We start from the raw sequence: 21907 nt of genomic DNA on the forward strand, positions 1-21907 counted from the left end.
CATATGAGGGCAGAGTAATAAAATATGCAGCAAAAATAGCCAGTTAGAAACCCAAACCATAATAATACAGCCACCGTAAGTTTTTTTTACAGGAAGTTCTGAACTATCATTAGAAAGTTTCTCATCTAGCTTAAATATTGGTCAGGAGGAAAATACTCTTCCCTTGCAGTCTTCCCTATTTTAAATGGTATTTTTCTCACACAAAATTATGAAAAATAAGAAAATTGTATTTTGCAGCATGATTTGAAAACGTAGTGCCGAAACACCAAAATCTCGTTATTACCCAAATCCCTGTTATAAACTCAGACACTGAAAACACCGTATGTTTAAAAGTAGCTCTTTGCATGGCTCGAGGAGAGTACGACCCCGCATTTATGATCTCGTCAGTAAAGCGAGCTATATAATGCTGCTGCTCCCGTGTGTTTTGTGCGGGCGGCGGTGGGTTGTGTCCTACCTCCGGTACCAGGTGCGGGAAGCGGTGGCCCCCGGCAGGGCGAAGGGCGGCTGCCTCGCCCGCTCCGCAGCGGGGCGGAGCCCGGCGCTGGCGTTTGGCTCTCGCCCGGGAAATGAAAGCGAAAGCGGCGGGCGGGCGAGGGCCTTACGGGGAGCCAAAGGCCAGGGATCGGCGCGGCCATGGCCGGGCAGCAGCCGGACGCCTTCCCGCTGCTGGTGCGCGGCGACTGGGGCGCCGCCGAGCCGCCGGGCGCCCTGCGGAAGAAGCTGCTCTGCTACTTCCAGAGCCAGAAGCGCTCGGGCGGCGGCGAGTGCGAGCTGCGAGCGGGGCCGGCGCCCGGGCACCTCCTCGTCTGCTTCGCCCACCGCGACGGTGAGCGGCGGCGGCGGTGTCGCGCGAGCGGCCGTTGCCGCTGCCGGCTGTGAGGGCGCGAGCGGCCGTTGCCCGCGGGGGAGGAAAGGGGGGGGGGGGGGGGGGGTCGCGCGAGCGGCCGTTGCCGCCGCCGGCTGTGAGGGCGCGAGCGGCCGTTGCCCGCGGGGGAGGAAAGGTGGGAGGGGGGGGGGGGGGGGGGGGGTCGCGCGAGCGGCCGTTGCCGCCGCCGGCTGTGAGGGCGCGAGCGGCCGTTGCCCGCGGGGGGAGGAAAGGCTGGGGGGGGGTCGCGCGAGCGGCCGTTGCCCGCGGCGCCTCCCCGCCTCACCCAGTGCCTGCGGTGTTCGCAGTGAGACAGCGGGTGCTCGACCGGGGGACCCATGAGCTCGACTGGGGGCCGAGGGGAAGGCTGGTGCTGCTCGTCACGGAGGTGCCCCTCACCATGCAGGTGAGGCGGGCGGCGGGGCGGGGTGGAGTGGGCTGGAAGAGAGAGACGCGCCTAACGCCTTTCCTATCTTTGCGTTTGCAGGAGGCCGGAGCGGCGGGGGAGGCCTGGGGGACAGGTAGGGCTCGTGTGACCCGCGCTGCGACTGCTACCCACGCGCCGTGGCGGGGTGTGGGGGAGGCTCTTCTGCCTGAGCCGAGGAGATCTCCGCAGGGTGGTCCCGGGTGCTAGAGGGAAGTGGGAAGTCAGTGCCTGAGCCTTGTCCGGTCAAGTGCTTGTGTGGGCTTGCGTGGGGCTTCCCCCTCCCGTTTTAGCACTTCTCTTCATTTTTAAACCATGAAAATTAATCTTTAAGAAATGCATAAAAATGGAGTGAACTAACATTCCCTGCAGTTTTTGTTACCATTTTAGCTGAGGTGGAATGATGGTCTCCCTGTGAGTCAGGTTTTCATAACCATACATGGCACGCTCACCTCCGCGTGTGTAATTTGTACCTGTCTAATAAGGACAGTGCACATATGAAGATTGAGGGTGCAGACCGGTCTGAGAGCTGTTACCATTTGTCTCACTCTTTCTGATTTAGCAGTGTTCCTCAGTCTTCAGAATAGCAGGTAGAAATCTCATTCTGAGTGGGGATTACATTGTTATACGCACTTTTTCAGAACTGCTGTTTTTTAAGGCTGTTTTTGTCTAAGATAAAGAATCTCCTAGAGAGCTCTTGTTCAACAGCACTGTTTTTGGTGTGAGGAATGTGCTCTAATGCATTACAAGATCTGCTAGCTCTGGTTCACACAGCATGAGTGCGTATGTGCTAGTTTGCTTTTTAACACGGTGCCTATTGTTGTTTGAAATTAAAGGATGTTTGTGGAACAACATTCAGCATGTGGCTTCAAATAGATATGCATGTTTATGATTCTGGCAGTATCAACTAAATTCAGGCTGTGTTAGCTCTGGATCTAAAAACTGTGATCTTTTGCTTTTTGAGTACCCAGTAGTTGAGATAGCATTGTCATTTGTCTGTAGTTAACGAACACCAGGTGTCTTTTCCCATCTCCAAGAAGAAGGAGGCTTTGGAGTGTGCTGAGCAGGAGAAAACAGGTTAGTGTACCACTTTTCAAGCAAATATATGCATATATTCTTGCTTTGTTTGTTTTCATTGATCTTTATGCTGCAGCAGTGTTACGAACACCTGAATGGCTTGTGGTTTTTGTCTAATACAATGTGGAAATCATTACTTGAGGCTAAAAAATGCTCATTTTTCTGTGTATGAGTCCCTCTAGGATGAAACCTCCTGCTTCACTATTTCAGAAAGCTCAGCTCTTAAGAAGCATGTAATAAGCTGCTAAACTTAGGCTGTCCCTACCCAGACCTTCCCAGGCTGTCACCAGCCCCAGCTGTGAGGCGATGTGAGGACTCTCATCCCACCTAGGTGATCTGCTGTAGAGCATCATTAACTATCTGTAGCCCAGGTACACTTAAGCTCCTATGACGGCCCTCATGTGTGGACCCATGGTGGCTCATAGCAGCAGTGGGAGATGTAAATGGGGAGAGGGCACAGGGAAAAGAGTGATGGTTCCCCTCATTGTGGGTATTTGAAGAAGCTTTCATAGCCACTGCTTTAGTGTACCTACCTGGGGATACAGAGAAGCCCTTACTCCTCACCTGTTGGTTTTCCACGAGTGATATGATCAGCTTGGAATTTAAAGGATATTGTGAAACAAAACTGAATAACTGTTTATTTGTCTTTTTATTGATCTTATATTTGTGCACAGAACTTGGTGTGAAAGCTTGAAAGATAATAAGTTTGTCTCTTAATTTTTGCCTAAGGCATCAGAGTGTAATCTTTGATTTCAGAATCATTTGGGAACTTGAGAGCAGAAACAACAGTTTCTGGGGAATCTGTCATAGTAGTAACCACGGCCTCTGGGGAAGAAATAGAAGATGAGATTGTGGAAATGTATTTTGAAAATAAAAAGAAGTCTGGTGGGGGACCCATCAAGTCTTGCATCAGAAAGGATCAGCAAATAATCATCACCTTTCAGGATAAGGAAGGTATGAGCTTATCTTATGTATTTTATATTACTAAAACACTTTTTTTTTTAAGCACCTTTGCTGGTGGCAGATCTTTTGTGGTCTTTGCTACTGCAAAAATGGCATATTCCCAGAGAAAGATAGGGTGTAAAAGGATGTACTTACTTATTCAATGCAGATGGGGGTTTCTGCCAGTGCTTATAATAACCCACAAGGAAAGAGGTGGTTCTCTAACCTATTCTGGATGCTTGATCAAGGCTCACACAGCATAACGTAGGAGAACTGGTGGCAGGAGTACTGCAGAATAAGAAAGCTTTATTCTGGTTGGGGGGGTAAGATACAGCATAGTACAGTATTAGCTGCAGTTTGTGAGTAAATACTTCTTTATTGTATTTTCTCTCATAGTAATCTCAGCTGCCAGGGCTTTGGAGACTGGGAGGAAAAGAGACTGTAAATGTCATGTATTTATAAGAGCTGAATGATGTTTTAAAGAAAATGCTATTCTGAGTTCACCTTGACCTTTTGTGAGGTTTCAAGTGACTTTAGCAAGGCTTTCAGTATGGGTACAGTCCTGAGTAATAGGAAAGCAGTGGAAGAATAAATTCAGGTACCTGAACCAGAAAAGGGATTAGCAGACACTCCCATAAGGACAGAACAGCTCCTGTGTACACATACATTAGGAAATCCATATTAGCATAAGCCAAGAACCAGCATGGCCCATTTTAGAAAAATAATATTTATCTCTATCTGTCATAAAATCAGGAGCAGGTTTAGAGAGCACTTCCTGGAGAAAATAAATTTAAAATAGCCTCAATTTATATGTAGTATTCCTCCATACTGTTCACTACTTGTTAGTGTGTGAAGGACCTACACAGTATGAGGAAACTGCCTGGTTAGACAGGATAAAGTCATATCTGTTAAATGCATGGGATAAGCAGGCTGGAAAACCCTTTCTTTATTTGCTAGTTATCAGATGTTGCTAATCTGGAGAACAGCTTCTTGCAGCTGAAGACTATTTGGCAGTAGAAAGGAAGCTGCATTTACCTCAAAAAGTAGCTCATTTTTCTTCAGGGAGACTGAGACATCTAAATTATAGGGTAAAATTTATCCTGATACTAACTCTTAAAGTCATTTTGTGTTATTTATCTATGACAGAAGAAACAGATGTTTGGTCAGATTTTGAAATGAAATGTAGCTTAATGTATTATCTGCTCTGGATGGGGAGAATGGAAAATGGCATCTTTCTTGTTTGTGAAACTAGATGCTCAAGGAGTTTTGCAAAGGAAGCATCACTCAGTGAAGAAAATTGGGCTGTTGGTGAAACCTTGGCAAGAGGAGACTATCCAGGAGTTACGCCAAATGGAGAGAACTCAAGAATCCGTGCCTTCTGCCTTAGTTGTGCTTCAAAATGTGCAGGTGACAACAGAAGATTACCTGTTAATTATGCTAGTAGAGAACATCAGTGGTTTATCGGAGGAAGACAATGACTTCAGTGTGGAAATGATACCTGAAATAAATGCTGCTGTAGTTACTTTTGCTGGAAGTATTGGTAAGAAGAAGTCTGAGTTGTAGATCTCTTTCATTAGCTAATTCTAAGAAGTTGTGTTTGAGAGGAAGCCAAGGCTGGAAATAAAGAGCAATGTTTTCTATTATTAGCTTTCAAGCCTACTTAGATTTTTTCATCGTTTAAAATTAAAAATAACTCCACAAAATCAATGAGATATACCTTTATATTAGTAAGGTGTAAAGGCCAGCCTAAGTAAGAAGAGTTATCTCTGGTTAAGGTGATGAACAAAATGGGTAGGACAAAAACTGATCTATAGCTTTGTACAAGCAACAAAATGATATGTTAAGTCTTATGATAGATAATGAGGGATCCCTTTCCCAAAAGGTTTTATATGTGTACTGTACTATGTAAACTTGCATGGATTCAAGGGAGGACAGATACTTAGAGAACATTTTAATGCATCATGGTAGGCTTAGGGAATCTCATGTACTAAAAAATAGTTGGAGTCTGGGTTAAGGAACTCTGGAGAGGGTTAAGGGAATAGCATCTTTTTACTGCAGTTCTCTAGCTCGCTGCTATGACCCCTGCTGGAGGCAGAATACTGGGCTAGGCAGACCCTTGGCTGTTGAGGCAAGTCCATCTGCTCTTACGCATAGAGTGATAGCTGTCAGTTATATGAAGTGTTGAATTAACAGCATCTGCTTTGCCTGAGGCTATGATACTAACCAGCAAAGTGACTGAGTGCCCACTGTGTTTTTCTTGTAGTGTGGTTGGCACTGTATATTCCCTTTCTTCCTCATCAGTAATTCATGTTAAAGGTCTCTGACAGACAGTGTCTGCTACTTTACACCAGTGAGAAATGGAGGGGGGGAACTTCCTGGTTCCAGATGAGAATTTTTGTTGGCTTTTATTAACAAACTTCATCCCAGGACATGGGAAACAGTAACCAGCGTGAGTAAAACCAGATTCAGGAATGATGTAAGCAAACGCCGTAGCTGCTGTTGTAGAGAGTGCAGCACTTTGTTACCAGGAAAAGTGAATTAAGCTGACAGCAGTAAACTCACTGTGGGGATTCTGGGACTGCTGCTGTGCTTGAACCCCTGTAGGGACAAGGTGATTTTACATGTATCTGATTTGGAAAAACAGAGAAGTGTTTGTTCCGGGGTGGGGGCAGGGAAATTAGTCTCTTTGGAAGTTATGTTCAATGAAAACAAGTTATGTGCCACCCTAAATCAACTTAATTAGGAATAATTGAGTTAATGGTAACATACAAGGATGAAGTTGTTCAGAAACTTTAAAATAGTGAAAGGGTTAATCAGTTGTATAACTAAATCACTGTCAAACAAATCTATAATCTTTGAGAAAGCAGAGTCTATATCTCTTCAGAAGTCAGAAATGACTTGCTTCATATCCTGATCTAGTCCCAAATTTCTGGTTTAGCCTCGAGAAAATAAGTAGAACCATCAAAAGGTTTCCTATGCATTTATCAGACAGACCTAAGGTGACATAATTGACTTATACCATGATGATGGAAAAAAAAGAAAAAAGTAACCAAAAATAGAATATACTGATAATACAACTGAAAGAATACAAATTTAAACAGATGACTCAGTGTGTTTAATTGTATTTAACCCATAGTCCCGAATGAGCTTGATACTGTTTTGTCTTGGGGTTAAAAAGACCAAATGCTACTTAACTGGGAAACTAGTGACAAATTGCGGCTATAGTAATTGTTGCTCAACAGTTATGATGAACTGTTTGGTTAATATTAGACCATAGAAACTGAATAGGTGGAAAGAATTAGCTTTGGGCACCACTAAGTTAACAGATGCTTCATAACTCAATGCTTTGGTCAGTGATATAGTGATAGTCTGATAATATCCTAGTAAAAAAGTGAGCTACATGTTTGATTTTTTTTTCTCCCTTCTCTTTCTAGCCACAGAGGAATTTGTTAAAAAATTTAATCAAAACCACAGAGCAAAACAACAAAGTATTACTGCACGGTGTCTTGAGGTGACAGAAAGCATTAGGGCTGAAAATATACCACCTAATACATCTAATGACTATATAACCATCTACTTTGAAAACAAGAAGAATGGAAGTGCACAAGTGGTAGATGTTCAGCAGTTACCTGAAGAAGGTGCAGCCATCATTACATTCAGTGACCATAAAGGTAATGCAGAAAACGAAGCCTTTATTTCTTCAATATCCTTTGACTTAAATGAATTTTTCCCCACCCTTAAAGAAATAGCTGCTTTGCCCTCATAAAACAGTAGGTCAAGTGTTCTGTTAGCAGGTTTCTGCTAATTGGAGTGCAAGCCGAAGTTTTTGATCAGCTGGGCAGGATGCATAGGGCTTTTCTTTCTTTTTAGACATAGTTTATTAGTCTACCCTGGCCTTGCTCTTTACAGACTTCAGGTTACAATTTGAGCTCACCAAGGGTGAGCATAACTCCACATAGTGCAGGAGACCATTTATTTTAGTAGGTGGTATGTGCTGTCTGGCTTATCTGAGAGCAATTTCTTGGGTGACTCAGCCAGACAGCAGGTGCTGTAGTGTGTCCTACTAGTACCAAAAGAACGAACATCTGTGGCAGATGGAGGACAAGGGGAAAGCTGGAAGAGGTGTGACTTGATGATGATTAGTAGGTCACATATACACTGTACTGGAGTGCCCAACTCAGTAGTAATAGAGGTGGAGACAGAGACAATGCTGTCCTGTATTTATTCCCTCCTGAAGGTGGACAGAGTCAGTACTTACTTGCCTCTGCCTAATTTATTTTATTAGACATTTAAAAACAGTAACTCTTTAATAACTTGAAATTGTTTTTATTTGGGAAGAGGGAAAACTACTGTAAAACTTCTTATATATGTTTTTAAAATTATTATATGATAAATAAACAAAACCCCCAGAACAGCAAAAGATCCTTGGCTTTAAGTGCTGTAACTGATTGTTTGTCTATGTTTTTTTTTTTTTTTTTTTTTTTTTTTTTTGGTATGTTTTAGATGTAATCAATATCCTGGCAAAGCAGCATTCACTCAACAGAGTACCGATCTCTGTCTATCCTTACTATATCTCGCTGGGAACAGCTCTCTATGGAAAGGAAGGGCCACAAATAAAGAAGCCAGATCCAGTTACAGTGCCTCTGGATCCCTATATCTGGCAGTTCTTACAGAGAAATAATAGGCTAATTGAGGCAATCAATTGTGATATGGCAAAGTGTAATTGTGAGCTAACATGGCCTGAACCCAGCTGTGCAGATCCAAAAGTTACTTTGCATCTTTCAACTGCTTTGTCCAAGCAGAAGAGATTAATGGCTCGATTGATCAAGACATGGAATGAAAGTGTTTCTACAGCGTTTTCGTGTAGCATATCAAAGTACAAAACAATTAAATATCAAGTAAGCGCAGAGGTGTGGGAAGCTGTTAGGAATAGCATAAACCAAAATAGAGTTTTGATAAGCCCATGTGTTTCCAAGGAGTTACTTGTTCTAGTAGGTGACAAAGAGGATCTGAAGAATGTTGAACAAGAGCTGAAATTGCTGATAGAAAATGCCACCAGAAAAATTGAAAGAGAAAAGCAAAAAACTGAAGAAATGGTGGAAGTATTTCCAGAGGAGTATGCAATTTTACAGAGTACTGGACTTGAAGAAAAAATTCGCAAGGAATGCCCAACTCTGCAGATGACTTATGATCCCTTGCAAAAGAAAATTAGCTTATGTGGAGTGTCTGAGGAAGCTTATAAAGTCAAAGGAGAAATCCTAGATGATAAACGCAAAATGGCAAAGAAATCAGTTAATGTTCACCCTTATATTTTCCGGTTTTTAGAACATGTCGATAATGAAATCCTGTCACAGAGCCTGTTTATGTCAAAACAGATTAGTGCCTTCTATAAGCTTGGAATGGAAGCTATCTTGTTGACCGGGAGTACTCCTGAAATGCTCCTAAAAGCAGAAGAAGAAATAAATAAGGAATTGAACTATAGAAGCATTGATCTGGAAGATGAGTCAGTCCTCCAGAAAAAAGAATGGAGGTTACTCACCACCCAGAATTGTTCTAATGCAGCTGTAACAGTCACTCAGGTAGGGAGTCAGGTCATTGTTGCTGGTTGTTTGGAAGCAGTAGAAAAAGCGTATGAGGAACTCTATGACTTTATAGATCAAAACACTCAAGTGCAAAAGGTTATCAGAGGAAAGCCTATGGCAGTCATAATGTTCTTTGAGAAAGAGATGGCCAAAGTATGGACTAAATTACAAAGTAAAGGATTGAAAGTTGACTTTGGCACACAAAGGAAGCGTGCAGTTATTTCTTTGAGTGGGCCAAGAAGAGAAGTGGTGAAGGGAGTCATCTTAGTAGAACAAATTCTGTCTGGGTTGCATTATAAGCGTGTGTTAATTAATGAGCCAGGAGCCAAGTTACATTTCAAAGAACGAGAAAGCTTTTATGCTACCACTGTGCAACAAGACTTTAACTGTCTAGTCAGGCTGGAAGAGCAGCCAGAAGAGCTGGAAGAACAGCAAGAACATAGTAGTGAAGGCAAGCCCTACAGGCAGGCAACCATTGGTGGCATTGTAATAGCGGTTTATAAAGCTGACTTGTGCACTCATCGTGTTGATGTTGTTGTAAATGCATCGAACGAAGACTTAAAACACATAGGTGGCCTTGCTGGGGCACTTTTGCAAGCAGCTGGTCCAGAACTACAGGCAGAATGTGACATACTGACAAAGCAGGGGTGTTTGCAACCTGGATGTGCTGTTATCACTGGTGCTGGGAAACTCCCCTGCAAACAAGTGATTCATGCTGTTGGGTCCAGGTGGAGAAAAGATGAAGCAGAAAAGTGTGTGCTCTTGCTAAGAGAGTCAGTGAAGAAATGTCTACAGCTGGCTGAAACATATAATCATCAGTCCATAGCTCTCCCTTCTATAGGTGCTGGGATTTTTGGCTTTCCACTGCAACTGTGTACATATTCAATCGTATCATCCATCAAGGAAACCTTGGAAGAATCCAGAGGGGACAGTAGCTTGAAGGAGGTTCATCTTGTGGATGTTGCAGAGAAAAACGTTCGGGCTTTCAGTGAGGCACTGGAAGAAGTATTTCCAGATAATTTACTTCCCCGTGGTTCAGTATGTCAAACTGATAGAGATAAGCGTCCTAGGGAAAGCCAAAGTTCTCAAAATAGTGACAGCGTCATGATGATAACGACAGAGGAAGGCCTTGATGTTATACTGAAAAAAGGAAGCATTGAAGATGCTACAGTAAGTATTTTAAATTACCAGCTGTTGTCTAGTTTCAAGTAAAACTCATTTTAAAGTTTGTACAGCATAAAAAAGGAACGTAGATCATAATCTCTAATTAGCGATGTAATACATCTGATATTGGAATTGGCAGTCATGGCAGGTAACAATTGCTGCTAAAATAACTGTTATTGTGTGGTGTACACACATAGTTGATCTCACAACACAGTGCTACGTAGCTAACAGAGGCACATGTATCCCTGCGGTGCATGGCGCACCAGTTTTGCAGAAGCAACTGACTTCCAGTAGAAGTAGTCCTGGGCTAGAAAACATTGAACTCTGGCTTGCTGGGCAGGAACCACTCACATGTGGTACTGACCTCCTGAAAGTCTTGATCACAGAGCTGTGGTTAGAAAGAGGTGGTATGCGTGCAGAAGAGGGTACTCAGTTCTAGTTAACGTAAGTGCCCTTCCATGTGAAAGTAGTTATGCAAGTTCCAAATTCCCAGGGGACCTAGGGCAGCACAGCCACACACATCCAATTATGTGCTGGTGCTGCTGAGCATACTGCCCAGAGCCGGGGTGGCTTTACCTGCTTTTGAAGGATATTGATCTGTGTGCGCACTAGGTAAGCTCACTCCCTGGTGTGCAGGGGGCCCCTATAGACTTGTCTCAGCTATTGAAGTGAATGCTTGTTTCAAGATGAGTTTTGATGCTTGAAAACTTCAAGGCATTGACTTTAATGTATCCTAATTCTTCTGAATGATTCTATGCAAGTAGGGTTCCTCCTTTTCCCCCAGTGATTTACTGGGGAAACGTTATTCCTAACGTTATTGGTGAACAGTGGAATGCAATGTAGAGTTGCTATTGCATATCCTGTTGAGTACCAAATTCACCATTTTCCAGCTACCTTCAGCATTAAATTCCAATTAGCTGACCTGAAAGTTAGTTAACTGGGATCAGTGCTACTGGAAGCAGCTCCTCTCTGAATCCTTTCCACAGTGGCCAGCTAATCCTTTCAGGAGTGGTTATCTCCCACAGCTTGTACATACAGAGCTCCTGCAATTGGCCAGAGCAGAACAAATACATTAAAAAATATGGTGTAGACAGGTGTTTCCTCAAGAGCTGGAGGCTGTATTTGATACAATATTCCTAGCCCTCTATATTTCTCTCCCTTCTAAATTACTGCTTTTCTCACTTCTCTTTTCCTTCCCCTTACCTCTTTTTCCAGTACAGTTTCTCTACAGCTTCTTTTTTTTTTTTCTTGATCAATCATATATAGAAGGTCCTGCTTACCCCAGTTTGCCTTGCAACCTCAACAGAGGCAAGAGTTGAGCAGAAGAAATTTTGCGCTGTATTACTTCTGTCTTGCTGGGAGGTAGGAAATTTGGACACAGAACCTGGTCTGTGAGCCTCTCTTAGAGGATAAAGTTGTATAAGTGTTTTTTGAAGGAAGGTAGACTAAGTAGACCAGGAATGAAGAATTTTAACTTTCTTCTCTCAGAATGAAATGAATTTCAGTTTTAATGCAGGTCTTCTATTTCATTGGGCAGACTGATGGTATCAGAACTGAACGCAGTTTTGTTTTTTCCTAAAGTTTTGTTACGTTTCAGGTTGCTGTCCCCAAAACTCTTGTAAGTCAGCAGACAGGCTGCATTTGGATAGCTTTTAAGCTTAAATTTTGCATTGATGAGTTTTTTTCTGCTATTTCCCTCCCTTCCTCCTCCCTTCTCCCACCCTTTCAGACAGACATTGTAGTCAACAGTGTTGCCAAAGATCTACAGCTTAATAGAGGGCCACTCTCCAAAGCCTTGCTAAGCAAGGCAGGACCAATGCTCCAGACAGCCTTAAAGGAAGAAGGCTTAGAAAACACACCCCATGAAGGATCTGTGTTTAAAACAAAAGGATACAATCTAGGTTGCTGTTATGTGCTTCATGCTATTATACCTGGATGGTCACAGGGACAAGGATCTGCAAAAAAGGTAAAAGGGTTTTTATTTGCTTAACTTTGAATTTGCCTGCACCTTGCAGTGGGTCTAATGCAACTTCCCCTTTGAAATGAGGGATAACTTCATAGAGATGAGTTTGGGCTGTTCTTTTATGTGTGGCTGATCCAATGTTAACTAATATATGCTTTGTGATGTATGTAATTATTGTATTTTATTACCAAAAGGTAGCTAGAAGTGCTGAATTTCACATACTGGCAAAAAAATAATGACTTTTTGTTAACAACTGTGCTTTTCAGATCCTTGGAAACATCATTACAAAATGCCTGCAGATTGCTGAGGAGCTGTCTTTAAAGTCAATCACTTTCCCAGCAATTGGGACAGGGAATTTAGTATTTCCGAAGTCTGTTGTTGCCAAATTACTATTTGACAAAGTGTTTGAATTCAGTAGTAAAAAGAAAGTAAATTCTCTTAAAGAAGTTCACTTTTTATTGCATCCAAAGGACACATCCAATGTGCAGGTGAGTTTTTCCTATTATGTGCTATTTTATTTGGGTCCATCAGGTGATGACCTCGAAAGAATCCTAATTATGCTAATTCTCACACTAAAGAAAAGAGCAGTTTGCTGACAGTCTTTCTTGTCTGTAGTGAAAGTTCTCCTTTTGGTTCTGTCTCTCATAGTTGCCTGCCTTTCTTGGGCAGCTCTCTTTCCTTCCTGTCCTGTTTTATTCCCTGAGAATGATACAAATGAAAGTATGATTATTCTTTTATTTCATGAGCTTTTGTGGTTAATGCAGCAAACTTATCTGTAGGCAAGAATTATGTAACTCCTGCATATTTGCTCCTGTCTATATTTGGAGAGAGAGAGGGGGGAGAAAAAAAAAAAAAGGCTTTTGGCAGGTTTAGCTAGTGTCTCTCAGGAAGAATAATTGTGCTTGGATTGTTGTGCTAGTAAATTTCTGTGGTAGGAAACATACCATGGTTCTGCATGCCGCTTTCTTCAGTATCATATTAGCCCAGGTTTTCTATATCCACACTCCAGTTACTCATTTTCCAGTGGAATCTCTCAAAAAAGAGCAGTCACATTGTGAAATAATACCCAAATGTTTGAACAACTGATGTGTTTTGCCCTTTTGTGCAATAGCTAATACTTCTTGAAAGGCCAGACTTGACTGTTGTTGTGACAAAGCTTGAGCTACTCTGCAGAGTTGCAGCTAATGAATGTGGACTTGAATCAGTGTGAATTAGCCCCTCAATGTAAAGGTGCTCTCAGTTCATGTATCTCTCAGAAATGGTAATTAGGGCATTGACTTGAAGTTATTTTCCGATTTATCCATTGCTAATCTTGAGCAACATTGTTCTCCAAGAACTACAGTTTGTCAAGACTTCCCATCAGCACTGTGGTTATTTGTATTGTGCTCCTTTTAAAGTCTTTTTAACTTCACTTTTAACTCAAACTTCTGAGTAAAGACTTTTCTGCAGTGGTTGACTCTAGTTTCCTTTTCTAGGTATTTTCAGATGAACTGCAGCACAGACGTGGAAATACTATAGATGATAAAGCGCCTGAGACTGCTTCAAGTAAGGCTAGCCAAAGCACATGTAAGCTTGTTTTCAAAAAGTATTCTTTTTATTTGTTTTATATATATATTTTACATATATATATATATGAGTACTCCAGGGAATGTATTCAGTGTAGGTGTTCAAATAGGTGTTTGGTGAGCATGTCATGCCCAAAGTCCAAGTAAGAAGTGTTAATACTGGAGTTAAAGCAGCTGTCATAAAGGCAAAATAGTTTCAAGATGAGTGTCTGTAACGTTTGAAACAGTGTTGGAGGCACAAAGGAAAAAATGTACTGGGGGTTCCATTATTGGGTTAAAGCTCTCCCACAGTAAAGAGTAGAAGCTGTAGTGTGGTGAGGACAGAGGTGGTGTTTTGGGGCTTTTTGGTTGTAGTGTGTGTTGTTACCATCCCTGTAACACTTGGTCAGATCATGAATGAGTCAGTTTCTTCTTGTCTTCTGGGAATGCAGATGAGTATTTGCTGGTATGCATCCAAAGGGGCCTCTTTGGAATTCCCTTCAAATCTTTTTTTATCCTTTTATGTCAATACTAAAACCAAAACTGAAATCTCTGGTGTTATCTGGCCTAAAATAACTACAGAGTGCAGAAAATTAGTTATATGGTGAAAACTTGATCAATTTTTTTATAAATAACATGTAGGTAAAGTTCTGTCATGTAGTAGAGAACCTGTCTTATAAACTGATAGACAGTGGAGCAAGGGAGTGAGATTTGGCAAGTTTGCCTCTCTACTACCTCTCAAGTTTAGCAAAGGCTTATAGAGTAAGATTGCACGGAAGTGTATTTATACCAGGTGTGCAGCAAAACATGGTTTCCCTGCTGTCTCATTATGCAGAACAACGATGGGAATAGGTGAAAGCTGATCAGACTCCTGTGAAAAGGAATTATTTTCAGATAATACAGAAGGCAGCTGTCTTCACAGGAGTGGCACTGGCTGAGCCTGGGGCCAAACTGTCATCTCTGTAGACATCATACCTGTGAACAGGTCTTTCAGCCCAAGGAAGTTCTGTGCTCTTATTCCTGTATGTTTCTTTCCTGCAGTGTTCTTTGGTCCTATTTCATCCCCAGCACGGGATGTGCATGAAATGATGATTGGCTCCATTGTGTTCCAGGTAGCAATTGGAGATATCACCAAGGAGGAGACAGATGTCATTGTAAACATAACAAACAAAACGTTTAGCCTCAAAAAAGGTATTTTATTTGGTATTATAGATGAGAAGAACGTGTGTTTGGAAGGGCTGAATAAGGAGAGTATAGATCATTTTCAGTGTTCTAAAACCTTTTGTTTTACAATGTGGCTTCTATTTTATTTCTCAGGGTATGAAAGCCCAATTAGGAAACATCTGACACTGTCTTGCTCTCTCTTCCAACGTAAGAAAATACTACAAAAAATTTGAGAGAAAAATCTTTCTACAGCATGTCCTCAAACTTCTTAGTCTGTGTTACAGGATGGCATGTTTAAGATTCTTGAAGCTAATTTTTTAATCTTGTTGTTTTAATAGAATCTTTTTATAGAACATCTCTTTCAGGCTAAAGGAAAAGACAAACCTCAGTGAGGTTTTGACCTCTGTGAAACTTGTTAGGTGCTTCAGACATCAGAGTTGAAAAATGTAAGCCAGACTCTTAAGCAACGACATTTTTCATTTATAATCTGTACTGCTATCAGAAATGAGAGATTTTTAGATGATGTGTAGTACCATGTTGTGACTTAGATGGGGCTTTAATGGAATTAACAGTAGTTACAGTGGATTTACATATCTCTTCTCACTTAAGGTGTTTCTAAAGCGATTCTGGAAGGTGCTGGAAAAGCAGTTGAAGATGAATGTACTCAACTAGGTATAGTACAACACTTCTGACCTCCTTTCTAAAGGTGTTCATATGTGGCAGGGGATCTGTTGGAATATTTACTAAGTGCCTAGTGTACATCGAGCTGTATTACGAATTGTGTTACATCAGCTAATTTTTTAATTGATTGGTGTGATATTTGTAAAACATCTAATAGGGGAAGGAAAAGAAAAATCTTTAAGAATGAGACAACATCTAAGCATATATAAAAATCTAACCTACTCATTGTTGCATGCTGTTATTTCAATAAAACTCTGGGTGATAAAAATGAATTAAGTCTGTCTTGAGCAGAGAATGGTGTTGGTAGAAATGTTGATAGAATAGCATTTATTTGTAGACCAGAGTCAGTTTATGACCAGCAGATGTGATGAATGAGGATTAAGAATGGAAAAGTACATGCCTTAAAAGCCCACAAAATAATGGGAAGACAGAATGAGGCTAGTGTGGAGGTCAGCTCAGAAGACCAACCAAAGGAGGGGGGGGAATGTGTGGAAGAGGTGAGAGAGGCTGGCCCAAATTTTGCAGATCAAAAGGTCAATTCAGGCTGGACAGCATGAGGGTAGATAGCATGTTCATTTGCATGGAGGATGACTGCAACATTGGTCTGCATGAGTTCCCTAAGTCTGCAGAGTAAACTTAGGAATGAAGGCCAATAAATTTCAAATATAAAATGAATCCCTAGGCTTAGACAGTGAAAATGGAGCAAGGGATGCCTGTGGAAGGAGCCTTGCAGCTTGTCCTGGGACATAGTTATCATGACTTTCTTATCTGCTAACAAGGATTAGCAGAAGTTTTCATTGTAGATAATCGTTGATTGTTTGCTTCCTGTCTTTCAGCCTTGCAGCCTAATAATGGTTTTATAACCACTCAAGGAGGACACTTGCCATGCAAAAAAATAATTCATTGTGTTGCCCAGGATGATATCAAGGTACCAGTCTCCAAAGTGCTTCAGGAGTGTGAATTACAGCAGTACACCTCTGTCATCTTCCCAGCAATTGGAACAGGTTTGTGTCTATTTTTGAACAGCTTTCATTGCATATGATTCTGCTAAAATCGGGGTTCAAGCAAACAGTTTGATTTATTTGGAAAGGTTATTCTTTGAAAAGATACATAGAAACTGTAGTCCTTTCTAAATAGGTTCACTCGTTGCAGTCAGCTAGTATGTAAGGAGTGAAAGAAGCACCTTGGAGCTGTGTTTTTTTTTCCCCAATATTAGGGATACACAGGTATATCTATACTTCCTAGAAAACTATAAATATTTGTCTCTGCAGCTTGATATGCACAGGCAGCTCATTGGAGAATATCCAGCGAGCTGCTTCTCCATTGCTAAAATTAGTAGACAATACAACTCTTTCTAGTGGGAGCACAAGTAAAGCTGATATGGATGGAATATTAACCTGTCAAAAAAAATGTACATTTTTATTTTCACTTAGGTCAGTAAAAATCCCTAGCTAAATAACGCAAAATGTGTGCAGGGCTCTCTTGCACTCAATGGCCCAGTAGCCAACTCATTGCTCCAAAACCAGATTTAGTTTTATTCATGCAAGTCCTCTGGCATATTAGGCAACCAAGCTATGTTATCTATTTCATAACTTGATCAAATGACACCTTAACAGAAGTAAACTTTTTCTTTGGGACTGTAAAGCTGGTCTTGAGCATTCTTTCCCTGCCAGTTGAAATCACCAGCCTAAAGTTATTTGTGACTGATTCATGATTAAAGTGGTTTTAGGTATTAGCATAGCTGTTCTTCTAATGATGATTTAACCCATTGTAATAGTTGCTAACTCTTTAAAAATTCAAAATGTTTATAACTTGTTTCAGGTGAGGCAGGCCGTGATCCAGCTGAAGCAGCTGATGAAATAATGGATGCAGTAGCTGACTTTGCAAGAAATAACTCTGTTTGGTCTCTGAAAACAGTTAAAGTTGTCATCTTTCAGCCATCTCTGCTAAGTGTGTTCCTTGCAAGCATGAAGAAAAGAGAAGGTTCTGGTAATACAGTTCCATCCAAATCACTGTGTTCCAGGCCAGTAAGTAAGTAGATGTCATTTCTAAGTATGGGTTATAGATCAATCTGTTTAATATTAAGCATTATCAGTTGATGCTAACTGTAGCATTTGTATTTCAATATAGCACTCTTGAGCTCTGAGAAATGGACCCCAAAGAAAGAAAGCAAAGCAGTTTTGGAAAGGAAAATGGAGGTGGCTGTTGTTCAAATTTGTGGTGAAAACCAAAAAAAAGTGCAAGAAACTGAAACTTGGTTGAAAAATGCAATTTTAAAGGAACAGTTTCAGAAAGTAATCACAGATGAGTCTATCCTGGGTTTTGGTGAAAAGGAGAATGAAGAACTGCATGACCTACAGATGACATTAAATATTGTTCTTCGTTTGGAAGGCACCTCTATTCGAATTTCAGGTGTTAACAAAGATGTGTGGCTTGTTTATTCAAGAATTCAAGATATGATTCACAAGGTTAAAGCTGCTAAAGAGGAAGAAATCAAGGCGGAACTCTTAAAAAATGTAATTGAGTGGAAATATTTTGAAAATGATTCTTATGTGCCCTTTGATAATCTGACAAATATGCATTTAGAAAATGCTTTCTTAGGAAAGCAGAAAAATATTTCAGTCACCATTAATAACAAGAACTACAGAGTGAATATGGAAGCTAAACATGCTGAAGATGATCAAGGAAGAAGTACACCCATCCTGCGTATTGATAAATCTGAAGGTAGGTAAAAGCATCTTGACAGGTAGACGTTGCCATGTAAAACCAGGTTGTATCGAGCCTAGAGTAAGGAAGGAATGGTGCAAATACACTAAATGTTGTTAGGAGTTATCTTCGTTTCTCACTCTAGTTCCTTTGTACGTTCAGTAGAAACAAAACTGCACAAAAGGAACTAGAGTGAGAAACGAAGATAAAAGGGAATTCTAAAGTTATTTAAAACTGTTAAAGTAGATAGCCCATTGTGAGGTTTTTAACAGACTTACTAGCAATAATCAGATCTTACATCTGCAGTGGTAGTCACTCTAGATCAGAGCTGGCTCATTTATGTTCTTGAGCTCTCTCTCCTGTCTACTTCCGATCTTTTACAATATAAGGAAGTATCTCTTCCTTACACTGGGAAGGTCCTGTATGTACGGATATTACTTTTCTACATCTCACTGTGACTCAGTTTTGCATAAGCTCATTTTATATGTTAGTAAGAATTTTTTTTAACTAACACTTGAAAATGGAAGTTGACACATTTAAGGAACTGTAACTCCCAGCCCATTATTAATGTCTCCTGCCCATGCTTTCCACTTCCCCCCCCAAAAAAAGCTGTCATTTATCAAAAAGTCTTCATCTGCCTAACTGAGGGAACTGAACATGCCAGATTTCTTTAGCATGTGCACCAGTCAACGTGTTTGACATCACAGCTAGATACTTGATGACTTTAATGAAATGAGAGAAGGGAAGACTTCTGCTTTTCTGTATGAGAGTGTTTTTTTTTGGAGACGAGGAGTTAAATCAAAATCTCCCTTATTCAGATGCTTTATTCCTTGCCTCTTATTTGGGAGAATTAACAGCACCTGTTTCTCTTTTGTTACTGTGGACAGAAGGTGAGAGAATGGCCATATGATGGGCCATTTCTCAAACCCTTCTACTTCTCAGTATTTCTGTATTTGTCCCAAGTCTTTGAAAACCCAATTTGCAGAGAAGGCTGCTGTTAAAGGGTGTTACAAAGGATCTGCTTTCAGCTGTGAAAGATAACAGATTTGTGTGGATATTACCAATTTCTGCCTGTTAATTGCCAGTGAAATGGTAAGCTGCAAGTACAGTACCCTAATGAGTAAAAGACCCATGGAATATTCTTGGCTGCTGAAGACCAATAAGCACTAGCAATAAGCTAAACAATAAATAGGTGTACAGGCATTCAGATGGCTTCTAGGAGGACATATATCACTTTAAGCAGAGGATTTTGGTAAATATGGTTTCTCTTGCAGATCAAGAGTCAATAGTGCTCCCTGCAACATGGGATGATATGCAAACAGAGCAAGTCAAAGTAGTGGAGCTAAAACCAGAAATGAAAGAATACAAAGATGTGCAGGCAAGGTTTCTGCAGACCTGTCCATTACTCAAAATTGAAAAGGTAAAAACATCATAATTTCTGAGCATAAGTACTTTGATAATGACTAATGAAGAATGACTAAGTTGGCTGAGACCTATGAACTTGGATGAGTCCATATGGAAAAAGAAAGACAGTTTTGATCTGCATTCCTACTGAATTTTTATTTATAATACAGATTTCTTCTTAATAATTGTCTAAAAAGATAAATAAAATCTTTAATATCCCTACAAGTACTACCACCTGTGAAGTTAACACCTTTCCAACCTGTAGTAAAATCCCTTCCTTCTCAAGAATCTGCTCTGGGACTGGGTTTTATGAAGCTGAGAGAGTGCTGAGTAGGGCAATTTTAATGGAACTGCCTGTATGCACTGCTCCTGTATCTACTATGAATTCTCCTTTTTTTATGTATTCAAAAATCAGTAAGCAGAGAGGATTTCATATCCAGAAATGAATACAAAACAACTTACTCACGGAGGACATTACTGTTTCTTATGTCTACTTAAATATTCTTCCTAAAATTTCTTGTTTCTGCACTACTGATTCCACCAGTGGTGGGAACATATGCCAGACTGCCTGCTAGTGTATTAATCCCCAAGTGGGGATCACTTTCCAGCTGGCTTGAAAACACAGAGCTGGTTCTGAAGTTATTTAAGTGCCCAGTAAAACTTTCAGTGTCCAGCTGGTTTTAAGCAGTAGCTACTTCTGAAGTGATGGAAGACTACATACCTGCGTCTCATCTGCAATAGGCATAAACTACCCTATAGTCAAGTCAAACATGAGAGTATATGTAGGATGTTCACCAAAAGACTAAGACCTAAGTGGAGCAGAATGGAATGCTGTCACTAGTCTTAATCAACGTTGATTTAACATTGCAGTTAAGGTATTTAGAACAAGCCTTAAGCAGTTGACTCTTCAGCACCTGCTGAGTATAACTGTTTCATTAGATCATTTTTGCTCTAGTAGAGCATAGCATACTCTTCCCCTAAGCTGTGTGTTCTTCAGAGAAAGGCAATTTGGGTGTGCCCAGAAACCTGCAAAACCATCTTACATGGTTTTCCATGGAATCTTCCTGTCAGATTTGCGCAGGGATTTGTTGTCTATCATGCAAAAGTACAGAGAATCTGGGAGGTAAATTTTTTCTTTTTAAAGCTCACTGTCGTTAAAAATGTTAGTACTAATCAACAGCGTGTCCTACTTTCAAACTTTGTAGATTGAAAGGATACAGAACCCATTTTTTTGGAAGGCCTACCAGATAAAAAAGCTTGAAATGGATAAGAAAAATGGCAACAGAAATAATGAGAGGCTTCTGTTTCATGGAACAAGTAGTGACTCATTAGCCTTCATTAACAAAAATGGATTTAACCGGAGCTATGCTGGAATGAATGGTAATGTGGATTTCAGAGCACCTTGTTTCATTGAATATGACTAGTAGTTTGCCATGGGATCTATGTATTTCTACCTTGTATGCAAAATGATTTACCATTACAAACAAAAGTAAAATTGTCAGCTTAAGAGTCTGTGAATTGCTTTACAGATAAATGGTTGTTGCTTATGAAAGACTCAAATGTGTCTGGTTTTTTTTGTTTGTTTTCTGACCACAGCTGCAAGCTTTGGAAACGGAACTTACTTTGCTGTTAATGCCAACTATTCTGCCAGTGATACGTACTCTAAACCAGATGTGGATGGGAAGAAGTACATGTACCTTGCTCGAGTCCTCGTTGGAGAATATTCCTTGGGGAGAAAAGGAGCAATTACTCCAGCAGTAAAAAATACTAGTAACTCTATAGATTTGTTTGATAGCTCAACTGATAACATGAACCGACCATCCATGTTTATCATATTTAATGACATTCAGGCTTACCCAGAATACCTTATCACTTTCACTAGATAAGCAGTCTTCATTTTAGCTAAGATTGTGTGTCTTTTAATCTTTACTTTGTGAATTAATCTTTCTTATAAATAGAAAAAAATACAGTAAAGCAATAAAAATTACTTTTATCATACTGATTTCTTTAAGCTTTTTTTACATTTAAGCAACCCAAAGGCAATTTTTGATGGCACTGAAAAACACTGCTTAAATATTTTCAGTTATACTGAGTGGAAACACTTAACATTTGTGAGTGCCATTTTCTGCTGAGAATTACTCTTAGATTACATATCAGATTTAAAACAGAACAACTCTGGAATTTAGCCTTTCCTTGCAGTATGTGGCCATCCTAGTTGCAATAAAAAGTAGGCAGTACTGGGGTGGCGGCGGCGGGGGGGGGGGGGGAGGGGAGATGGGGAGAGGAGCATCTCCTCTCAGCTGCAGTTCAATATACTGTGGTGTTAGTAGTTTCTTGCTCTCTCTGTATCATCATTTATGATGCAAATTGTCATTTAGAGTGTTTTCAATA

At 40.6% G+C, this 21907-nt stretch overlaps 1 protein-coding gene across 1 annotated transcript; it reads left to right on the forward strand.

Annotated features, from left to right (window-relative positions):
• The first annotated feature begins 592 nt into the window (after positions 1-592).
• LOC134142078 (protein mono-ADP-ribosyltransferase PARP14-like) lies at positions 593-21514 on the forward strand. The gene is made up of 19 exons (XM_062578830.1): positions 593-826; positions 1174-1271; positions 1353-1386; positions 2292-2366; positions 3123-3320; positions 4561-4848; positions 6743-6979; positions 7812-10060; positions 11784-12020; positions 12284-12505; positions 13493-13583; positions 14603-14752; positions 15335-15397; positions 16243-16410; positions 17228-17437; positions 17537-18130; positions 19387-19532; positions 20722-20896; positions 21113-21514. The coding sequence occupies exons 1-19, from the start codon at positions 634-636 to the stop codon at positions 21400-21402; spliced, it is 5718 nt and encodes a 1905-aa protein (XP_062434814.1). The 5' UTR covers positions 593-633; the 3' UTR covers positions 21403-21514.
• The last annotated feature ends 393 nt before the right edge of the window (positions 21515-21907 follow it).

This window comes from Rhea pennata, chromosome 6 (genome assembly GCF_028389875.1).
Source record: "Rhea pennata isolate bPtePen1 chromosome 6, bPtePen1.pri, whole genome shotgun sequence".
NCBI lineage: Eukaryota > Metazoa > Chordata > Aves > Rheiformes > Rheidae > Rhea > Rhea pennata.

Bases quoted from the DNA above. Each gene is read 5' to 3' on its own strand.
- LOC134142078 (XM_062578830.1), top strand. From the start codon at position 634: ATGGCCGGGCAGCAGCCGGACGCCTTCCCGCTGCTGGTGCGCGGCGAC. The intron at 12,021-12,283 runs GTAAAAGGGTTT...TGTGCTTTTCAG, and splicing joins GACAAGGATCTGCAAAAAAG to ATCCTTGGAAACATCATTAC. The intron at 19,533-20,721 runs GTAAAAACATCA...CAAACTTTGTAG, and splicing joins CATTACTCAAAATTGAAAAG to ATTGAAAGGATACAGAACCC.